The following is an 18083-nucleotide window of genomic DNA, read 5'->3' as shown; positions in this document are numbered from 1 at the left end:
GTGCAAAAGCTCTCTGTAGAAGCCTATAAAGCTGGAAAAAGTAGGGAAAGAGAAGAAGAAGCTGATCAGTAGCTAAAAGGATCAACTTGATTACCATCACAATGGGTGCATCACTCAAAGACCTGAAGGCCCAGGCTAGAGACAGATCATCCAGGAGATGGTTTCTCTATCTTTCCATTTATTATATTCATTGTGACTTCTAAGGATGGTTTTTGCACTCGTCATTAGTTTGTTTTTCTTCTATCTTTTGTTGTTGTTGTTCAGTCACTAAGTCATGTCTAATTCTTTGGGGGCAAACTCCCCTGTCCTCCCCTGTCTCCCAGAGTCTGCCCAGACTCATGCCCACTGCTTTGATACTATCTAATCATCCCATCATTTGCCGCCCCCTTCTCCTTTTGCCTAGAATCTTTCCCAACATCAGGGTTTTTTTGCAATGAGTCCTCTCTTCTCATTTGGTTGCCTAAGTATTTGAACTTCAACTATCTGTCCTTCCAAAGAACAGTCAAGGTTAATTTTCTTTAGGATTGGCTGATATGATCTTCTTGCAGTCCAAGTCTTCTCCAACACCATAATTGGAAAGCATCAATTCTTCGGAGCTCAGCCTTCCTTATGGTCCAACTCTCACAGTCATCCATTGTTATGGGGAAAACCCATAGCTTTGACTCTACAGACCTTTGTCGACAAGGTGATGTCGCTGCTTTTCAATATGCTGTCTAGGTTTTCTATAGCTTTCTTCCCAAGGAACTAGTATATTTTGATTTCATGGCTGCAGCCACCATCTGCAGGGATCTAAAATCTGCCACTGCTTCCATTTCTTCCCCTTCTATTTGCCAGGAAGTGGTGGGACTGGATGCCGTGATCTTATTTGTTTTTCAACTTACTTTGAGTTTTAAGCCAATTTTTGTGCTCTCCTCTTTCACCCTCATCTTTACTTCTCTTTAGTTCCTCTTCACTTTCTACCATTAGAGTGGTATCATCTGCATATCTGAGGTTGTTATTTTGGTTTTTGTAAATAAATACATATTTCCCATTCAAACAAATGTAAAATCCTTCCTTCAACACATCAGGACAATTAGTCACAGTGATATGGAAGCAAGGGCCCCATATGAGAATGGGGCTCTTTGTTGATAGACAGGAAACATTAAAGCTCTTCTACGAAACAAAAGTTTATTTCTTTGGGGGCAGGAGGAAATTAATGAGTTCTAAGAACAGAAACAAGAAAGATTATTAATTAAGATGACTTCAGCATGAAGAATAATTAATGCAGCCTAAAGGCTTTCCCCAACTGCCGTGTAAAAGAGCTATCCACCTATTCTTGAATTGGCAGAAAACGATATGACCATGAAATTGGCTATCCTGATTGCTGATCCTTATCCTGCTTCTGGTGTGTCTATTGTGACCTACTGCTAATGGAGCTGTCCTGATTTCGCGTGCAATGCATGATAAGGAAAACAATTGTTTGATTTCCTCCAGCTTTGCTGCCCCTCTCTCTTCTGCACTTCACTGGCTTGCAAGAAAACATCTGCCAATTGTACTGTTCCACCAGAGATGGGGTTCATCTGCCTGCAATATTCTGATCATCGGTTTAGGTGTCCTTATTCCAATATCACATGCTGTTATAACCCAAGCTAAATGAGTTAAAAAGAAAAACACAGAGATAAACATAACTAAGAGACCCATGTCATGAGCAGCAATATTATTTACGCCTTGTCTATCCTATCTTGACAACAAAGTCTCATTTCCTGATTCTTCCATTTTCTGCCTAGACGCATTGTAAGGGAGCATTCTGTCCATCTCAGTGCTATTTCTGTTGGATAATAGAGTTGGAAGGGACCTTGGAGATCTTCTAGTTCAACTCCCTGTTCATTATACCATTTTGGACAAATGGATGTCCAATCTCTTCTTAAAAAACTTCTGGAGGCAAGTTGTTCCACTGATTGATTGTTCTAACTATCAGGAAATAATAATAATGATAATGATAATGATAATGATAATGATAATGATAATGATAATGATAATAATAATAATAATAATAATAATAATAAAGTTGAAAGGGACCTTGGAGGTCATCTAGTCCAACCCCCTGCTCAGGCAGGAAACCCTATACCATTTCGGACAAATGGCTGTCCAGTCTCTTCTTAAAAACTTCCAGTGTTGGAGCATTCACCGCTTGTGGAGGCAGGTTGTTCCACTGGTTAATTGTTCTGTCAGGAAGTTTCTCCTTAGTTCTAGGTTGCTTCTCTCCTTGATTAGTTTTCATCCATTGCTTCTTGTCCTGCCTTCAGGCGCTTTGGAGAATAGCTTGACTCCCTCTTCTTTGTGGCAAGCCCTAAGATATGGGAACACTGCTATCATATCACCCCTAGTCCTTCTTTTCATTAAACTAGGCATGCCCAATTCCTGCAACTGTTCTTCATATGTTTTAGCCTTCAGTCTCCTACATCCTCCCTGTCCATCAAATTGTTTCTTTAATGGGATCAGCTACTGTCATATTCCCTATCTCTGTTCTGCTACTGTTACATTAAAAAAATGTTAAAAAGGACCAAAGCTGGAATAACAGGCACTTTGGTGTAGTGGCTAAAGTTCTGGGCTAGAAACATGGAGACTACAAGTTGGAGTCCTCTCCTAAACATGAAAGGTTGTTGTGGGAAAAACAGGGAGTGGGTTTATCATGTAGGTATGCTGCTGTTTATCATGTAGGTATGCTGCCTAAAAATAAAAGAGAGTTTAAGAAAATTAAATAACTAACCAAAGACTGCTTCCTTTGGGCATATCAATGTTAATTACACTAGATACTGTTCTAGTAGCTTAGGAAAGTTCTATGTCTACATATCTCTCCATCTCTATCTGAACATGTGCCATCAAATCGTTAATCACATAGACCTTCTCTATCCTGGTCCTTCAGGTCTTCCAACAGTGTTCCCAACACTGTTGTACCCTTCATGGCTCTAATTCAGACCATCCACCTTGCTGCTTTTTATCCTCTTCTCTTTCCTTCCATTTTTCCCAATACTACGGAGTTTTCAAATGTTAGGCTTTTGCATAATATGTGCAAAATATGCTGACAAACAGGTAATATAAATTCTTGATCGTGGAGCTTATCTATTTCTCCTCCTGCTTTTGCATGTTTTCCATTTGATTTATTTTGTCTGCTAACAGTGTGTGATGTTTGATGATGTTTAATAGATAAACATCATGCTATATTTTTGCTTTGAGGGGTCCTTGGTGTTCCCTAATTTAGTTGCTTTCTTGCAGACATTTCATTACCCAACTAGGTAATATCATCAGTGTTCTCCTTTACTGGTATTTTTTGCTAGCTGAACTGAATGGTGTATGTGCTTGCTTTAGTTGGGATATAGAGATTGGCTGGGCGTCCACTGAATGAAAAGCAACCCATAGTTATTTTCCAACAATTTAACCATTGCACCTTTCTACTGTTTCATTCTTACGCAATTCTGTTTCAGCCTTGTGCTAACCTGATAAAGACCACTGAGTTAAAGCACTTACACAACTATTGTCCAAGGGAGTCTAGCACTATTTATGCAATTTTGACAAACCGCTGAGACAAACTGCTGCTGGATCCAACTCTTTAGGAATATTACCATAGTGGCAGCAAAGGCTGATCAGGGATCAAAGGGGAGACTGCATAACCACAATTGGTCACCTTGCCAATAAGTACTACTTTACTGATTATGAGACAGTGCTCCAAAATAAAAGGTGAGAAAGCACAAAAGACTTTACATACTTCGTGGTGACTATTGCATGTTCTCAGTTTGATGAGGGAAACACCACATTTCCTGGGATCCAGCTAGCAACAGCACTAGCAATAGCACTTAGACTTACCATGCTTCCCTGAGAATAAGACTGGGGTTGTTGTTGTTGTTGTTTGCCTCCAAAAGAGGCACCAGGTCTTATTTTTGGGGAATGTCTTACTCACCTCCGGCACCAACAGCCCCACCCAGCAGGTCCACTTCTTCTGGGACAGAAGGAGCGGCTTCATTCTGCAGCTGGATTCCGGCCTGCATTTTGAAGTCAGGCTTTTCTGGAAGACCTATGGTTGAATCCATAGCTCGGTCCTCGGCTGCAGAGGTCTTAAAGAACCGAGCTATGGATTGAATTCATAGCTCTGTTCTCGGCTGCACCGGCCTTACGGAAAGACCTGTGACTGAGAAATGCAGGCCTGGCTGCAGAAGAGGGCACAGAAGAAGTGGGCTGGTGAGGACAGGCCTGGCTGCAAGGTAAGTGGGTGCAGGGTGCATGGGGCAGATCCACACACCCCACCCCCACCCTAGCTTGATTTTTAAGTGTGTGCCTTGCCCCAAAACTAGGGATTATTTTTGGGGTAGGGCTTATATTAGGACCACCTCCAAAAATCAAGTTAGGGCTTATTTTCAGGGTAGGCTTATTTTCAGAGAAACATAGTATATTACAGTCCTCTCTAAGCAGTTTACAAAGAAAGCATATTGCCTCCAACAATCTGGGTCCTCATTTTATTGACCTCAGAAGGATGGAAGGCTGAGTTAACCTCGAGCCAGTGAGAATTGAACTCCTGGCAGTCAGCAGAATTGGCCTGCAATACCGCATTCTAATCGCTGCGCCACGACAGCTCATAAGGACGACTTTAGCCTTTCTCATTCTTGGGGCAGAGGATGAGATGGTGCCAAGCGATCACAGCAGAAACGTGATGTTGTCAGGCCATGTTGAGGTGCTAGCGAGCAAAGGCTCTTCCTCAACAGCATGGGCAAACTACGAGGATTTTGTGCTTCATCAATCAAAGACATCTGGAGCACATCAGCTGGGAAAATATGCCAACCTCTCAATTTTAGTAAACACGAAAGGGGTTAATGGATAATCTAGAGGAGGGTGTGGGAGGAGAAGGAGGCATGGAATAAAGACTGAAGCTCCTTCTTCATCTCAGCCCCCTGCTGCTGTGCTTGTTGGGTTGAATTACTTCCATAATGCATGTGGAATGTCCTCTCTCCCATAACACTTTAACATCTGGGGACTTACCCTGCTCAGCAATGCACAGCGAAAGAAAGCAATGTTTTGGTTTGTTCTGTTGCCAAGGCCCTTTTGGCTTTGTTCCTGAGCCAAAGCTGAGAAATGTCTGGGATATCAAGGTGGAGCATTTCCCTTTGAAAGGATTGCCTCGTCTTTCTTTTCCTCCTCGTGGCCAGGCATGCCACACACAGAGGGGAACAATGGAGGCAATTATGTCCACGCGCCTCCATGCTGCTCCACATCAGAGGAAGCACAAAAGGGCTAAAGCCTTTTTTGCCTAGACCATCCAGGGGAAGGGATAGATGCAGCTTTTCATGCTCATAAGAGAAAATAAATTACGACTGCAAGCCACAGCTGTTTAAACGGATCGTATTGTCCTCCATCTAATCCCCGAATCCATGTGGGGGTTTCTTTGTTCAGTTTTTTTTTGATGAGCAAGCTATTTCTTGTAAACGATACCCTGAAAAGCTGAGGTCCAGACCCTTTTATTTACAGACTGCCAGTGCACATGTTGTGCCAAGAAGCAAACTGCAGATGCAATGAAGGGCAATGAATGAAAGCATGTTTCCTGTACTTTTGGGAAACATGAATGTGCTTGCAGGCCTGTTTTCTGGTCTCTGGAATTCCCTAATTGTAAACATGGCGATGCAATAAAAAAAGGGCAAATTCTCCACAGATAGAAAATCGTTTTGCTTGATCCTGGGGAGCTACTCCTCAGAAAACCTAATGGGATGGCTTTAGTTTATAAAATGTATGTTCTCTTTTCATCAAGTGCCGTAATAAAAATTGTAATAAATCTAGACCGGTCTTTCCCCAAATGGTGCTCTCCCAGGCTGCAGCTTCCAGAATTTTGAGGTAATATGTTCAAAAACCTTTGCCATTCTGTCTAAAACCCATGCTAACTAGAACTTCTGGAAGTCAGAATCCAACACATCTGGAAGGCGTTGGAAATGCTAGTCTATGTAATGCAATCTTAAAGTGAGGAATGCATGAAAGCTTGAAACAAAAAGATTTTGATGTTCCTTTTCTATTACTTTGTCTAGTTTGTGCTCCCATTAGTTCTTGCTTGTGGGCAGGTGGTATATTTCTTACAGATTTTCCAATGCACTACTGTTACACTGATGAACTGAACAGTTTGGGGACTCCTGGTTTATACAGATCTGAAAAAAGCAACTGAAACAGACAAGGGCTCCCAACTCTGATCTTTTTCTAACACTGAGGTCAGTAAGCTACGATACACAAAACTTTATGTCTGAGAGTACAATAACTTATTTGCATCATCTAAAGTTATGCAATGAAATCTCCAATAATCAGAGCATCCAAAGGCAGTTCCCTATCTTGAGTGCTTTAAACTTGTTCTTAGCATCTGAACCTTTGCTTCAAACTTTCGATGGCTTCTGAAAAAGTACGTCCTGTTTTTCAAAAGTGCTGTCACTTGAAACTGCTTCACAAATATCTAACCTTAATATATTTTTCCACTGGTGTCACAGGTCGGATCTGTAAGTGTTCTGGAAGCGGGATCTTCGGCTTAGCAACTTGTTTCTTTTCATCTTTTACCAACTTAAAAAAAAATAAAATAGAAAAATGTACTAAAATAAATTGACACTCCAGGCTGAGTCATGCATTGTGATAACATAATAGTTCATATCCATCTAGATATTTATATCTATTTGAGCAGTACCTGAAGACCTTCTGCTTGGCTTCTGACACTATTCAAGGCTATTTGTTACGTACCTTTGGATGCTGTTAAAATTCATCTTTCATATAGAAAATCACTTCTCATTTTAAATCTGGACAACAGATTTAAATAATGTAATATAGCTTAAGGTAATGTAACTTACACTGCACTGTACATTTTTATAGGTAGTTCTTGACTTACAAGCGGTCCCATAGTGACCATTAAAAGTTCTGACAGAGATACCTGGAGGTACTTATGACCTGGATTTGAAGTTCCAACAGTCACTTCTTCCCATGGTCACATGACCGCATTTCACGTGCTTGGCATCCGCGCCACATTTATAGCAATTTGCAACAGCCTGTGATCATGTGACCCTGTTTTGCAATGGTTTTGCCCAAGCTCTGCATTTACTTCTGGGTTTTGGCCAAACTCCACCCACAGTGAAGCATTGATTCACATAATGACCACAGCATGTGTTCGCTTAATGAGTACAGCAAAAAAGTTCATAAAATCAGTTCAGCCATCTGACTGACCCGCTTTATGACCATCATGAGTTACAACCATGATGGGCAGGCTACCGTACGGTCATAACTTGAGGATTACTTCTACTCATATTTCAGTGGGATTTTCTCCCAGGGAAATGAGAATAAGATTACAGCTAGCAGACGGAGAAATATGATTGGTTTCATGTTATGGCAACCCAGCCAGTGATATCTGCAGGGGGCCTAACAGCATCAAAATGGCAGAAGTAGCTGGAGTAATCAAGGCCCGCTTCTTTTTAATTTGTGCATTGCATGTTAAAAGCTGTTGTTGTTCGTCCATCGATTTCGATGAAGACCTTGACATCTTATGGATTATGGGCCATCTTCGATTGACTGCTTGATTTCATATTTTGACACTGTTGATGCTTTCCTTAGGAATGTCCCTGAACCCAGCAATAGCAATTGGTAGGTTATGGTTTATGATACTGTGCACTGTAAATTTTGGATTATTCCATAAAGTATGGCTAAGCTAGTACAAAATGTAAGCCTCATTGGTAAATATTTGACATACATAGATATTATTATATACTTAAGTATTTATATACTTAACACCTCCAAAATAAGTCTTGTAATGGGCTTAGATTTAAAGCCACAGCCTCTACCCCAAATACTATGCCTCCTCTTATTACACAGAAAAACTAAAAGTAAAGGTTTCCCCTGTCCAGTTGTGTCCAGCTCTAGTGGGCAGGGCTCATCTCCATTTCCTAGCCGAGGGAGCCAGCCTTGTATGAAGATGCTTCCATGGTCATGTGGCTAGCATGACTCTACGTCGAGGTTCACAGAACGCTGTTAGCATGGCCAAATATTTTATACAGAATTTAGAAGCAATTCTTAGACAAAGCAAAAAAACTTAGGCTGGGGAATTCTGGAAGCTGAAATCCATCATAACTGGAATTGATTGAGAAGGATGATATACTCAGCTGAGCAATATTTTCCCTAGCTTTAGGGACATATCTTCCAAGTAGTACATGACATTGTGGGAGGACAGCATGTTAGTCAAAGATAGCCCAATCTCAGAAGGATTCTACATTTTCCGGCTGTCAAGCTCCAAGCCCAAGAAAGACATGTTGCCTTTCTTCTAAGCAGATTTCTTTACCTCCAAGCCCTCAAGACATGGCTTTTTCAACAAGCGGGCCTGACCTAGGGTGAGTTTTAAATAGGGACAATTTTTAACGATTTTAAAGAGCCACAGCTACCAATATTTGGGTTTTAATTGGTTTTTAGTAGGGGAAATTTTTTGTATGATGTTTTAATACGCTGTGAGCCGCCCTGAGTCCCATGGGGAGAAGGGCGGCATATAANGCTTAGCAACTTGTTTCTTTTCATCTTTTACCAACTTAAAAAAAAATAAAATAGAAAAATGTACTAAAATAAATTGACACTCCAGGCTGAGTCATGCATTGTGATAACATAATAGTTCATATCCATCTAGATATTTATATCTATTTGAGCAGTACCTGAAGACCTTCTGCTTGGCTTCTGACACTATTCAAGGCTATTTATTACGTACCTTTGGATGCTGTTAAAATTCATCTTTCATATGGAAAATCACTTCTCATTTTAAAGCTAGCAACAAAATCTGGACGACAGATTTAAATAATGTAATATAGCTTAAGGTAATGTAACTTACACTGCACTGTACATTTTTATAGGTAGTTCTTGACTTACAAACGGTCCCATAGTGACCATTAAAAGTTCTGACAGAGATACCTGGAGGTACTTATGACCTGGATTTGAAGTTCCAACAGTCACTTCTTCCCATGGTCACATGACCGCATTTCACGTGCTTGGCATCCATGCCACATTTACAGCAATTTGCAACAGCCTGTGATCATGTGACCCTGTTTTGCAATGGTTTTGCCCAAGCTCTGCATTTATTTCTGGTTTTTGGCCAAACTCCACCTACAGTGAAGCATTGATTCACATAATGACCACAGCATGTGTTCGCTTAATGACGACAGCAAAAAAGTTCATAAAATCAGTTCAGCCATCTGACTGACCTGCTTTATGACCATCATGAGTTACAACCATGATGGGCAGGCTACCGTATGGTCATAACTTGAGGATTACTTCTACTCATATTTCAGTGGGATTTTCTCCCAGGGAAATGAGAATAAGATTACAGCTAGCAGACGGAGAAATATGATTGGTTTCATGTTATGGCAACCCAGCCAGTGATATCCGCAGGGGGCCTAACAGCATCAAAATGGCAGAAGTAGCTGGAGTAATCAAGGCCCGCTTCTTTTTAATTTGTGCATTGCATGTTAAAAGCTGTTGTTGTTCGTCCATCGATTTCGATGAAGACCTTGACATCTTATGGATTATGGGCCATCTTTGATTGACTGCTTGATTTCATATTTTGACACTGCTGATGCTTTCCTTAGGAATGTCCCTGAACCCAGCAATAGCAATTGGTAGGTTATGGTTTATGATACTGTGCACTGTAAATTTTGGATTATTCCATAAAGTATGGCTAAGCTAGTACAAAATGTAAGCCTCACTGGTAAATATTTGACATACATAGATATTATTATATACTTAAGTATTTATATACTTAACACCTCCAAAATAAGACTTGTAATGGGCTTAGATTTAAAGCCACAGCCTCTACCCCAAATACTATGCCTCCTCTTACTACACAGAAAAACTAAAAGTAAAGGTTTCCCCTGTCCAGTTGTGTCCAACTCTAGTGGGAAGGGCTCATCTCCGTTTCCTAGCCGAGGGAGCCAGCCTTGTATGAAGATGCTTCCATGGTCATGTGGCTAGCATGACTCTACGTCGAGGTTCACAGAACGCTGTTAGCATGGCCAAATATTTTATACAGAATTTAGAAGCAATTCTTAGACAAAGCAAAAAAACTTAGGCCTGGGGAATTCTGGAAGCTGAAATCCACCATAACTGGAATTGATTGAGAAGGACGTTATACTCAGCTGAACAATATTTTCCCTAGCTTTAGGGACATATCTTCCAAGTAGTACATGACATTGTGGGAGGACAGCATGTTAGTCAAAGATAGCCCAATCTCAGAAGGATTCTACATTTTCCGGCTGTCAAGCTCCAAGCCCAAGAAAGACATGTTGCCTTTCTTCTAAGCAGATTTCTTTACTGTTCCTTACCTGTAGACCGAAATCTTGGCAAATTAAAGCAAACTATTTGCACTATAAAACATATACTCTGAGAACTATTAGGGAGGAGCCATCTTCACCCCTTTTCTCTCACACAAACTATGTAAATGGTCTCTTCCTCCTCTGGAATATCCCCTCCTTCCTGGGAATCTGGATAACATTCAGATGTTGCTAAAATTTATTATTAGTTTATTAACAACATTTATCAGTCTAATATGCTGCTGTCAGGCTCCTTTTGATGTTCAGTAATATACAGATATAGCTAGGATTGGCGTACAAAGTGACTAGTCTTATCACTCAAGCTAAGGCTGTGAGAGAGTATTCCTTTAAAAAAATGCAATAACATCTTACCCATTTTTCTAGTGCACGGGTGTCAAACTCGCGATGTCAAGTGAAGTGTCATGACGTATTGTGACTTTTCCCCCATTGCTGGCAATGGGGTGGGCACGGTTTTGGAGTGACGCATCCAGCCCGCAGGCTGGCAGTTTGACACCCCTGTACTAGTGTAAGCCTCCCAATTGCTGTTCAACACAAGTTATGAAATACAGTATATCCATTCTTCATATATGAATATTGCACAGAAGAAAATGTTACCTCTTTAAGTGGGGTCAACAAAAATCCCCAGCGTGTGGGCCATTTTCGGGCAGCTTCACGCTCTGTTTCAATGTGAGTCTTCCTAATCCAAGAAAAAAAAGTCTTTGTAAAACTTGACAAAGTCACCTAACAAAGCCCTTTACATTGCATCCCTCCAACTTGGACATGTAGAACCTCAAAATTTATTGGTTTCTAACTTGCATGCTGTACTGTAGATATCTAGATAGAAGGATCATTTCTGGAAATAATTCTATACATTTGATAAACAATGTGCAAATTGATGCAGGCACATAGATTTCAAGTTTGTTCTATCCTTTAGCAAACTGTGAATCAATGTAAGGTGAAAACTCCCCCCCCCCCCAGTCCTTGAGAAGAATTTAGTAGATTAAGTCAATTTGCTCATTATTCTCAAAATACATCATTGTGATGGGCGAAGAGACAAGCATATATAGAAAGAAGTCTTGCCAGTTTTATTAAAATACTTTTTCTTTGCCCATGTGTGCCTCATTGCAGCAATTCACAGGTTATTAAATTTTAAGCGGTTGCATGAAACATTTTGAAGTAAGCGATTAGCAGATTGTAACCTTTTCATCTGAAGTGGGTTAACTTCTTGACCTAGGATCCAATTTGGAGTCACACTTTTGCCTTAAATTTATATCACTTTGCTGGAGTGATGCTGCAAAAGCAGTGTCGACTGCAGTTTGAATAGTATTTTAGAAAATACGACATCAGAAGCAAGTGTTATTTTGCTCCTCTTTCTCTTGATTCACTTAGAGCAGGGTGTCAAACTCGCAACGTCACGTGACATGTCGCGATGTATCGCGACTTTTTTTTGTCAATGCCAGCAATGGGGTGGGCGCGGTTTCGTTATGATGCATCCAGCCCACAGGCCGGCAGTTTGACACCCCTGACTTAGAGTTCCCAGCCAGCAAAGTATTTTCTTCTCTCTTTCACATATGAGAGAGCATGAAGGAAACTGATAAAATAAATCAATAATTATTACTGAATGGTTACTATTCATTACCTAATTTATTGAAGAAATTCTTTCATGTATTTCAGAGTAGTTTATTTCCCACCTGCTCCTGATAAAGGATTAGGGTCCAGATGTAAGAAAAACATTGTTTTTTAAAATGCTTAGAGTTACACTCAAGATAGTTCCAACTTAGCAGCCAGATAATGGATTCAGTGGATGGATGTGGGATGAGAAAAAGAATTGCTGTTTTCCTAGCCTATATTTTTTTTTTCACAGACAGGATGGAAGGTGTTTGCTCATCTTCTGATAGGAACATGCTCCTGAAGTAACAAAGATTGCTTTTAAAAATTAAGCAAAGCCACAAAAATACTGCGGGAGATGACGAGGCTGAGCCCGAGGGGGTGGGGTTGGGTGTCAAATATGTTCTCTGTCTTGAATCCCTTTGTGCTCACAAATCCAAGTCCAGCCCACCTTGATTTCCACTGACTCTTATCTACCGCCAATTTGGTGTGAGTAGTTCAGATTCTTGTAGAGAGCTTTAGCGTATAATAAACCTGTATATTTTCCTGCACTTGACAACTACATGATTACATGTATTTTGTATTGTGTACAGGAAGTTCTCAATTTACAACCGCAATTCGAACCAGAATTTCTGTTTCTAAGTAAAGCAGTTGTTCAATGAGTCGCACCCAATTTTACCACTTTTTTTTGCCCTGGTTGTTAAGTGAATCACTGCAATTGCTTGTCTGGGAAGGTTTCAGATGGCTAACCACAAGACCATGGGAATGTTGCATCCATTGTAAATACATGCTGTTTTTTTCATCACGTGACTGTGGGATGCTGTTGACCTAAACTTGATTTGCAGTGGTGGCCATGCACAGGGGGAATGCTCCAGACTATATTTTACTAGCATGTTAAAAAAAACCAACCCCAAACAGTTGTTTAAATGGCACAGCTGGGCACATTACGTTGGTGATGATACATTTACAGTATTCTAGGTATTCATCACACAATTCTTTTTTGGAGTAAGCAATATTAAGCAAAGCACAGAAAAGTGACAAGTAGTGGAAAAAAGAAGTTAATGTCAGGAGATAAGAAAAAAAAGAAAAGGAAATCTAGTTAAATTTATGGGCTAGGGACGAGATGAAGGAAATGTCATGAGTACAAGCAGAAGAAAAAAGAATTACAGGACCACGTTTGTGCTAAATTAGGGAGATATGAAGATGATCTCTGAAATACTTCCAAAATTCCTTTACTTTAGTTTCATCCCAAATAATTTAATCACTTTTAGTCTCAATTACCTTCATTCTTTTGGAGGTTCCTTTACACTCTGAAAACTTGCAAAACTATGTTATATTTCCATCAGACTTACGTTGCATTTTCTTTGCCTCTTTTAAACTTTGCTTCTTGTCTTTGACTCTGTTCTATGCAAATCTATCTTCTGAACCAGTTTTAAGGTTTAAAAATGGGAATACAATGCTACATTGGCTTTCTTTCTTCCTCCATGGCTGCTCCCAGTTGGTATGAGAGATCTAGCCTAAGGCTCCTGCATTGTGGAGGATCTCCAGGGCTCAAGTGTCTTTCTGCTTTTAACACCTTCTGGCTCTCTATAAACTTCCAGGTGCATTTTAAGGGTTTTGGTTATCCTTCTTAAAGCCTTTTGTGGCACAAGGCTGGGTTACCTGGGACTGGCTGCCTCCAAGTGTCTGCTTGTCCCATTAAATTCAGCACAGCAGTCATGCTTCAGATCACTTTCATGAAATAATGTCATTCAGTGAGACTCGGGTGTATCTTCTTTGTCACTGTGCCTCCCCTATGGGATATCATTCCCCCAAGATTCAGACAGTCCCAACTCTTCGGCCTCTCTGGAAAACCCAAGGAACATTCCCCCAAGCATTGGACCACAATGTAAGATGAGCTTCTATAGAGCGTAAAACCCTTGAATGAGATATATGTTGATGGATCTCAGATGCTATTATTATTTTGCTCATTCTGTCTGGCTTTCTGTTTATATCTTTACTTTTAATTCCTTGTTTTATATTTTTATTGTAAATTGCACACAGCTCTTCTTGCAATTCGGATAAATTATATAAATCTAACAAATAAACACTCTTCTTCTCTATATACTCATAGTATATAGATGGTGTACATATCATGTACAATAGTTGTAGTCACCCTAATGTTTTTGCAACATTCTCTTATTCGTATTTTTCCTCTCTTTCAGCCTCTTGCATTATATCATTTCCACTATTCTTTTTTCATACTCCCTACCAAGCTCTTTCCATATAGTTTTCTGGTAGTATCCATATCAACATTCTTTATATCCACTTTCCATTTGTTCAGCTGGAAGAGAAATCTATTCCAGTCAATCCATATATTTATATTCTAATAGTTTTTCAAACATGATCCATATTTTCTCTTCCCACAACCTTTCTACTTTTTTCCTCATTTCTTTCACTTCCTTCTTTTTCTTCTATGTCCATTTCCTCCCAACATATACTCTACCAGAGTAGAGTCGGTCCTACCGTACATTCATAACCTTTCACCATCCTTATATCCTTTATTAATTCTCTCAGCCAGTCATCATAAAGTTCAAATGAATCATGCTTTCAGATTTAGAATTCTTCCTTTGCCAAGTGCACACAAGAACAGAATTTACTTAAACTATGTAATTAAGAGAGACCTTTTTCTAAGAATGGAGTTCTGTGTGAAACATGAGTACTACTTTTTTAAAGTAGATACTCACCCATGACTTTTTTTTAAAAAAACAACTTCCTCATCTTGTTTCCACTCATCAACCAAAGTAACTTTTTTCTCTGGACCCCATTAATATAGAATGTGGCATATTTTTCCATAAACCGTTCCTTGTTATTTTCATTACCATTATTCAACCTATAAACTTCTACTTTTATCTATACTCCTAACAATATAGATGATGTTAATTCCTACTTCCTGACATCATTTAGTTGATTCACTCTTAATTAATCTTATAGCTTCAATACATTTTCTATTATTGTTTGTTTGGATCCCACAAGATCAAACCAGATTCACATTTTTCCTTCTTTCTCTTAGAAATATGTTTTTGTGAAACTATTTCCTTTGTCTCATTTCCTTTAATTCATACTCTTCACCACATACTCTTTCTACATTTCTAGTTACAATCTTCCATATACCATGGTTGTCATCAGAGAGACCCATGGATACTGATCTCTATTGCCCATCATGATTTGGGACAATTAAGACTTTTACATAATGCCTTTTACCTGTTGGCTACATTATCTGTCCCAAACACACCCATGTCTCATGTAGCATACAGTAGGATACACAAATCCTCAAAAAATGATAGTGATTATCAGTTCTCACCAAGCAACATATCAAAAACGGTATCTTCAATTATCAATAAAAATATTAAATAGACCAAAAAACATTTGTGAATTGTGCTCTTTAAAATTACTAATTTATAGTTATCATTAAAATATTCTATAGCAGTGTTTCTCAATCTTGGCAAGTTTAAGATCTGTTGACTTCAGCTCTCAGAATTCCCCAGCCAGCATGGTTCTATGAGCAATTGTTGGAGTTGAAGGTCACATCTTAAAGTTGTCAAGGTTGAGAAATGCTGCTCTATATAGCACAGGTGTCAAACTCACCACGTCACATGATGTATCGTGACGTATCGCGACTTTTTTCGCATTGCCAGAGCTGGGGTGGGCACGGCCTCCGCATGATGCAACTGGCCTACGGGTCGGCAGTTTGACACCCCTGTTCTACAGGGAATCAAATAAGTGGAGGATACCAGATTCAAAAAAAGTAGCTGTAGTTAGAGGCAATGGAGAGAAATATCATGTTTTCTCAGGTCCAAGCTACATTGTTCATCCAATTTTTATGCCACCCTTTGCACAGAAGTGCATTCTTGAGCAGACATATCTATATACTAGTAGAAAACAACCGGTGGATCATTTAAAAAGTGAAAAAAAAAGAACTTCTAATATCCCAGGCTTTTAAATTTATTTCTCTTCAGTACAATTGCTCAAAATAAAAAAAAAGTTCAAATTGGATGGTCTTCTTGCTAAGAACAGAACAGAACAACACAGTTGGAAGGGACCTTGGAGGTCTTCTAGTACAACCCCCTGTTCAAGCAATAAGCCCTATGGCAGGGGTCCTCAACCTTGGCCACTTTAAGACTTGTGGACTTCAATTCCCAGAATTCCTTTGCTGGCTGAGGAATTCTGGGAGTTGAAGTCCACAAGTCTTAAAGTGGCCAAGGTTGAGGACCCCTGCCCTACGGCCTATACCATTTCAGACAAATGGTTGTCCAATCTCTTCTAAAAAAACCTCCAGTGTTGGAGCGTTACAGCTTCTGGAGGCAGGTTGTTCCACTGATTAATTATTCTGTTAGGAACTTTCTCCTTAGTTCTAGGTTGCTTCTCTCCTTGATGAGTTTCCTAAGATTTTAGATTGTTGCCTTTTGAGATTTAAAAGAAAGAAAGAAAGAAACTATGACAAGAGCTCTTAAAACATTGAGGCTAGAATCTTGAAGGTAGCGTAAGCTTTTGAATTTTGCTGTCCCTGTGAAATACTGACAGTTTTAAAAGCAGCTTTTTGCCTCTTGTGATAACTATACTTTTGTGCCATTAAACTGACACTGCTAGAGCAATATGACAAAACTTCGTCATATTCAAGCACTTTGCCGTTTTCCTTGAAAAGCCACCCAGATTTTTGTGAGAAAGGACATGAGTGCATGCATTGACGTCTGTACATATAAACATTCTCTGGCTTTGGGAAATTCTGTGAATCCTAGATGTTCAGAATTGGTATGGAGCATAACTAAACTTGAACTTCCCTAATCTGCAGCCAGCACCTCTGAAAGGTGCCATTTTGGAGAAGATTAGTGTTTATATTGGTGGCATCAACTTTCTGGGAAGTCTAAGAAGACACTGGAATACTTATCTCTCAGTCTGCATTAAAACCTTATTCTCTTTCACCATCCTCTTTCAGACACGTGGTGTCTTCTCACATCTCAGCCCAATACAAATTAACCACAAGGGAATTAGAATAAACATGGGAGAGAGATACACTGGAATTACCTGGGTGCCTGAGTAAACATCTAGAACTTGGAGACTTCCACTATGGTGGGAGAGGGCTTTCAAGCTGTTCCTCAAGAGCAGTGTTTCTCAACCTTGACAATTTTAAGGCATGTGGACTTCAACTCCCAGAATTCCACAGCCAGCATTGCTGGCTGTGGAATTCTGGGAGTTGAAGTCCACATGCCTTAAAATTGTCAAGGTTGAGAAACACAGCTCAAGAGGTTGTCCTCAAATAGGTTGGACTTCAACTCTCATAATCAACACACCTGGAAGTCATTTGCTACTTCAGAATACTTTGCCCCACCCTTGACACCCTCTGGGCTTCAACTCCCCAAAAGTTTAGCAATGAGTGTACAGTCTTGGGAATTCTGGGAGTTGAAGTCCACACATGAAGATTAAAACTAGGGAAAGGTCGTCAATAGCCTCTGTTTTGGAGCAATTCGGAAGCGGGGTGGGGCCCGGAAAGGATTTAGGGTAAGTTAAGCTAAATGTTTGGGGCAGACTTCCTATAGCCACCCCCATAGCAGAACATCGGGGGATTTTTTTGTATTTTTTTTTTTAAAAAAAGAGGAGGCGATGGGGTGGAGGTCGTCCAGCGGCGGCTTTACCAGATCTGAGCTTCAGCCACGAAGTTGAGCTTGTTTTTCTGAGACATCGCAGATGCTTTCTCGAACTAGCCGACGTCTCCGGCCAGGAGGAAAACAAATGCCCTGTTGGGGTCCGGTCCAGCCACAAGCCGGCGAGGCACAAGGCAGCGACGAGACGCGGCGGCCGGCTTGCTGCGGCGGCTTCCGTTGCCAGGCGACGGCTGGGCAACGCAGAGGGAGGGAAGGGGGAGGCCGGGTGCTTCTGCCAAGGATGGCTGGAGGGATGAAGTCGCTCAGAGGAGGGCAGGGCCCTGGCTTCACGCATGAGATAAGGGTGCGAACATTGGGTGTGTGTGTGTGTGTGTGTGTGTGTGTGTGTGTGTGTGTGTGAGAGAGAGAGAGAGAGAGAGAGAGAGAGAGAGATTAGAGAATTTGGGAGAAAGGGAGAAAGAGAGAAAGAAAGAAAGAAAGAAAGAAAGAGAGAGAGAGAGAGAGAGAA

General features: G+C 40.4%; 1 protein-coding gene across 1 annotated transcript; it reads right to left on the bottom strand.

Moving 5' to 3' along the window:
- Positions 1-6447: 6447 nt before the first annotated feature.
- Positions 6448-17751, bottom strand: CUNH20orf85 (chromosome unknown C20orf85 homolog). The gene is made up of 3 exons (XM_029287326.1): positions 17606-17751; positions 10941-11022; positions 6448-6561 (listed from the first exon to the last, which is right to left on the bottom strand). Exons 1-3 carry the CDS (start codon positions 17650-17652, stop codon positions 6448-6450), a joined length of 243 nt encoding a protein of 80 aa, XP_029143159.1. The 5' UTR covers positions 17653-17751.
- Between the last annotated feature and the right edge of the window lie 332 nt (positions 17752-18083).

The sequence above is a fragment of the Protobothrops mucrosquamatus genome, unplaced genomic scaffold (genome assembly GCF_001527695.2).
Source record: "Protobothrops mucrosquamatus isolate PMUCROS unplaced genomic scaffold, P.Mucros_1.0 scaffold_299, whole genome shotgun sequence".
Lineage (NCBI taxonomy): Eukaryota > Metazoa > Chordata > Lepidosauria > Squamata > Viperidae > Protobothrops > Protobothrops mucrosquamatus.
The sequence above is the reverse complement of the archived record's forward strand: the minus strand, read 5'-3'. Positions and strand labels throughout refer to the sequence as shown.

What these genes read in the sequence shown, in the direction of transcription:
- CUNH20orf85 (XM_029287326.1), bottom strand. Translation starts at nt 17,652, where the DNA reads ATGTCTCAGAAAAACAAGCTCAACTTCGTGGCTGAAGCTCAGATCTG. An exon ending in GTGGCTGAAGCTCAGATCTG is followed by an intron (nt 11,023 to 17,605) that starts GTAAAGCCGCCG and finishes TTCTTGGATTAG; the next exon opens with GAAGACTCACATTGAAACAG. An exon ending in TGTTGACCCCACTTAAAGAG is followed by an intron (nt 6,562 to 10,940) that starts GTAACATTTTCT and finishes TTTTTTTTTAAG; the next exon opens with TTGGTAAAAGATGAAAAGAA.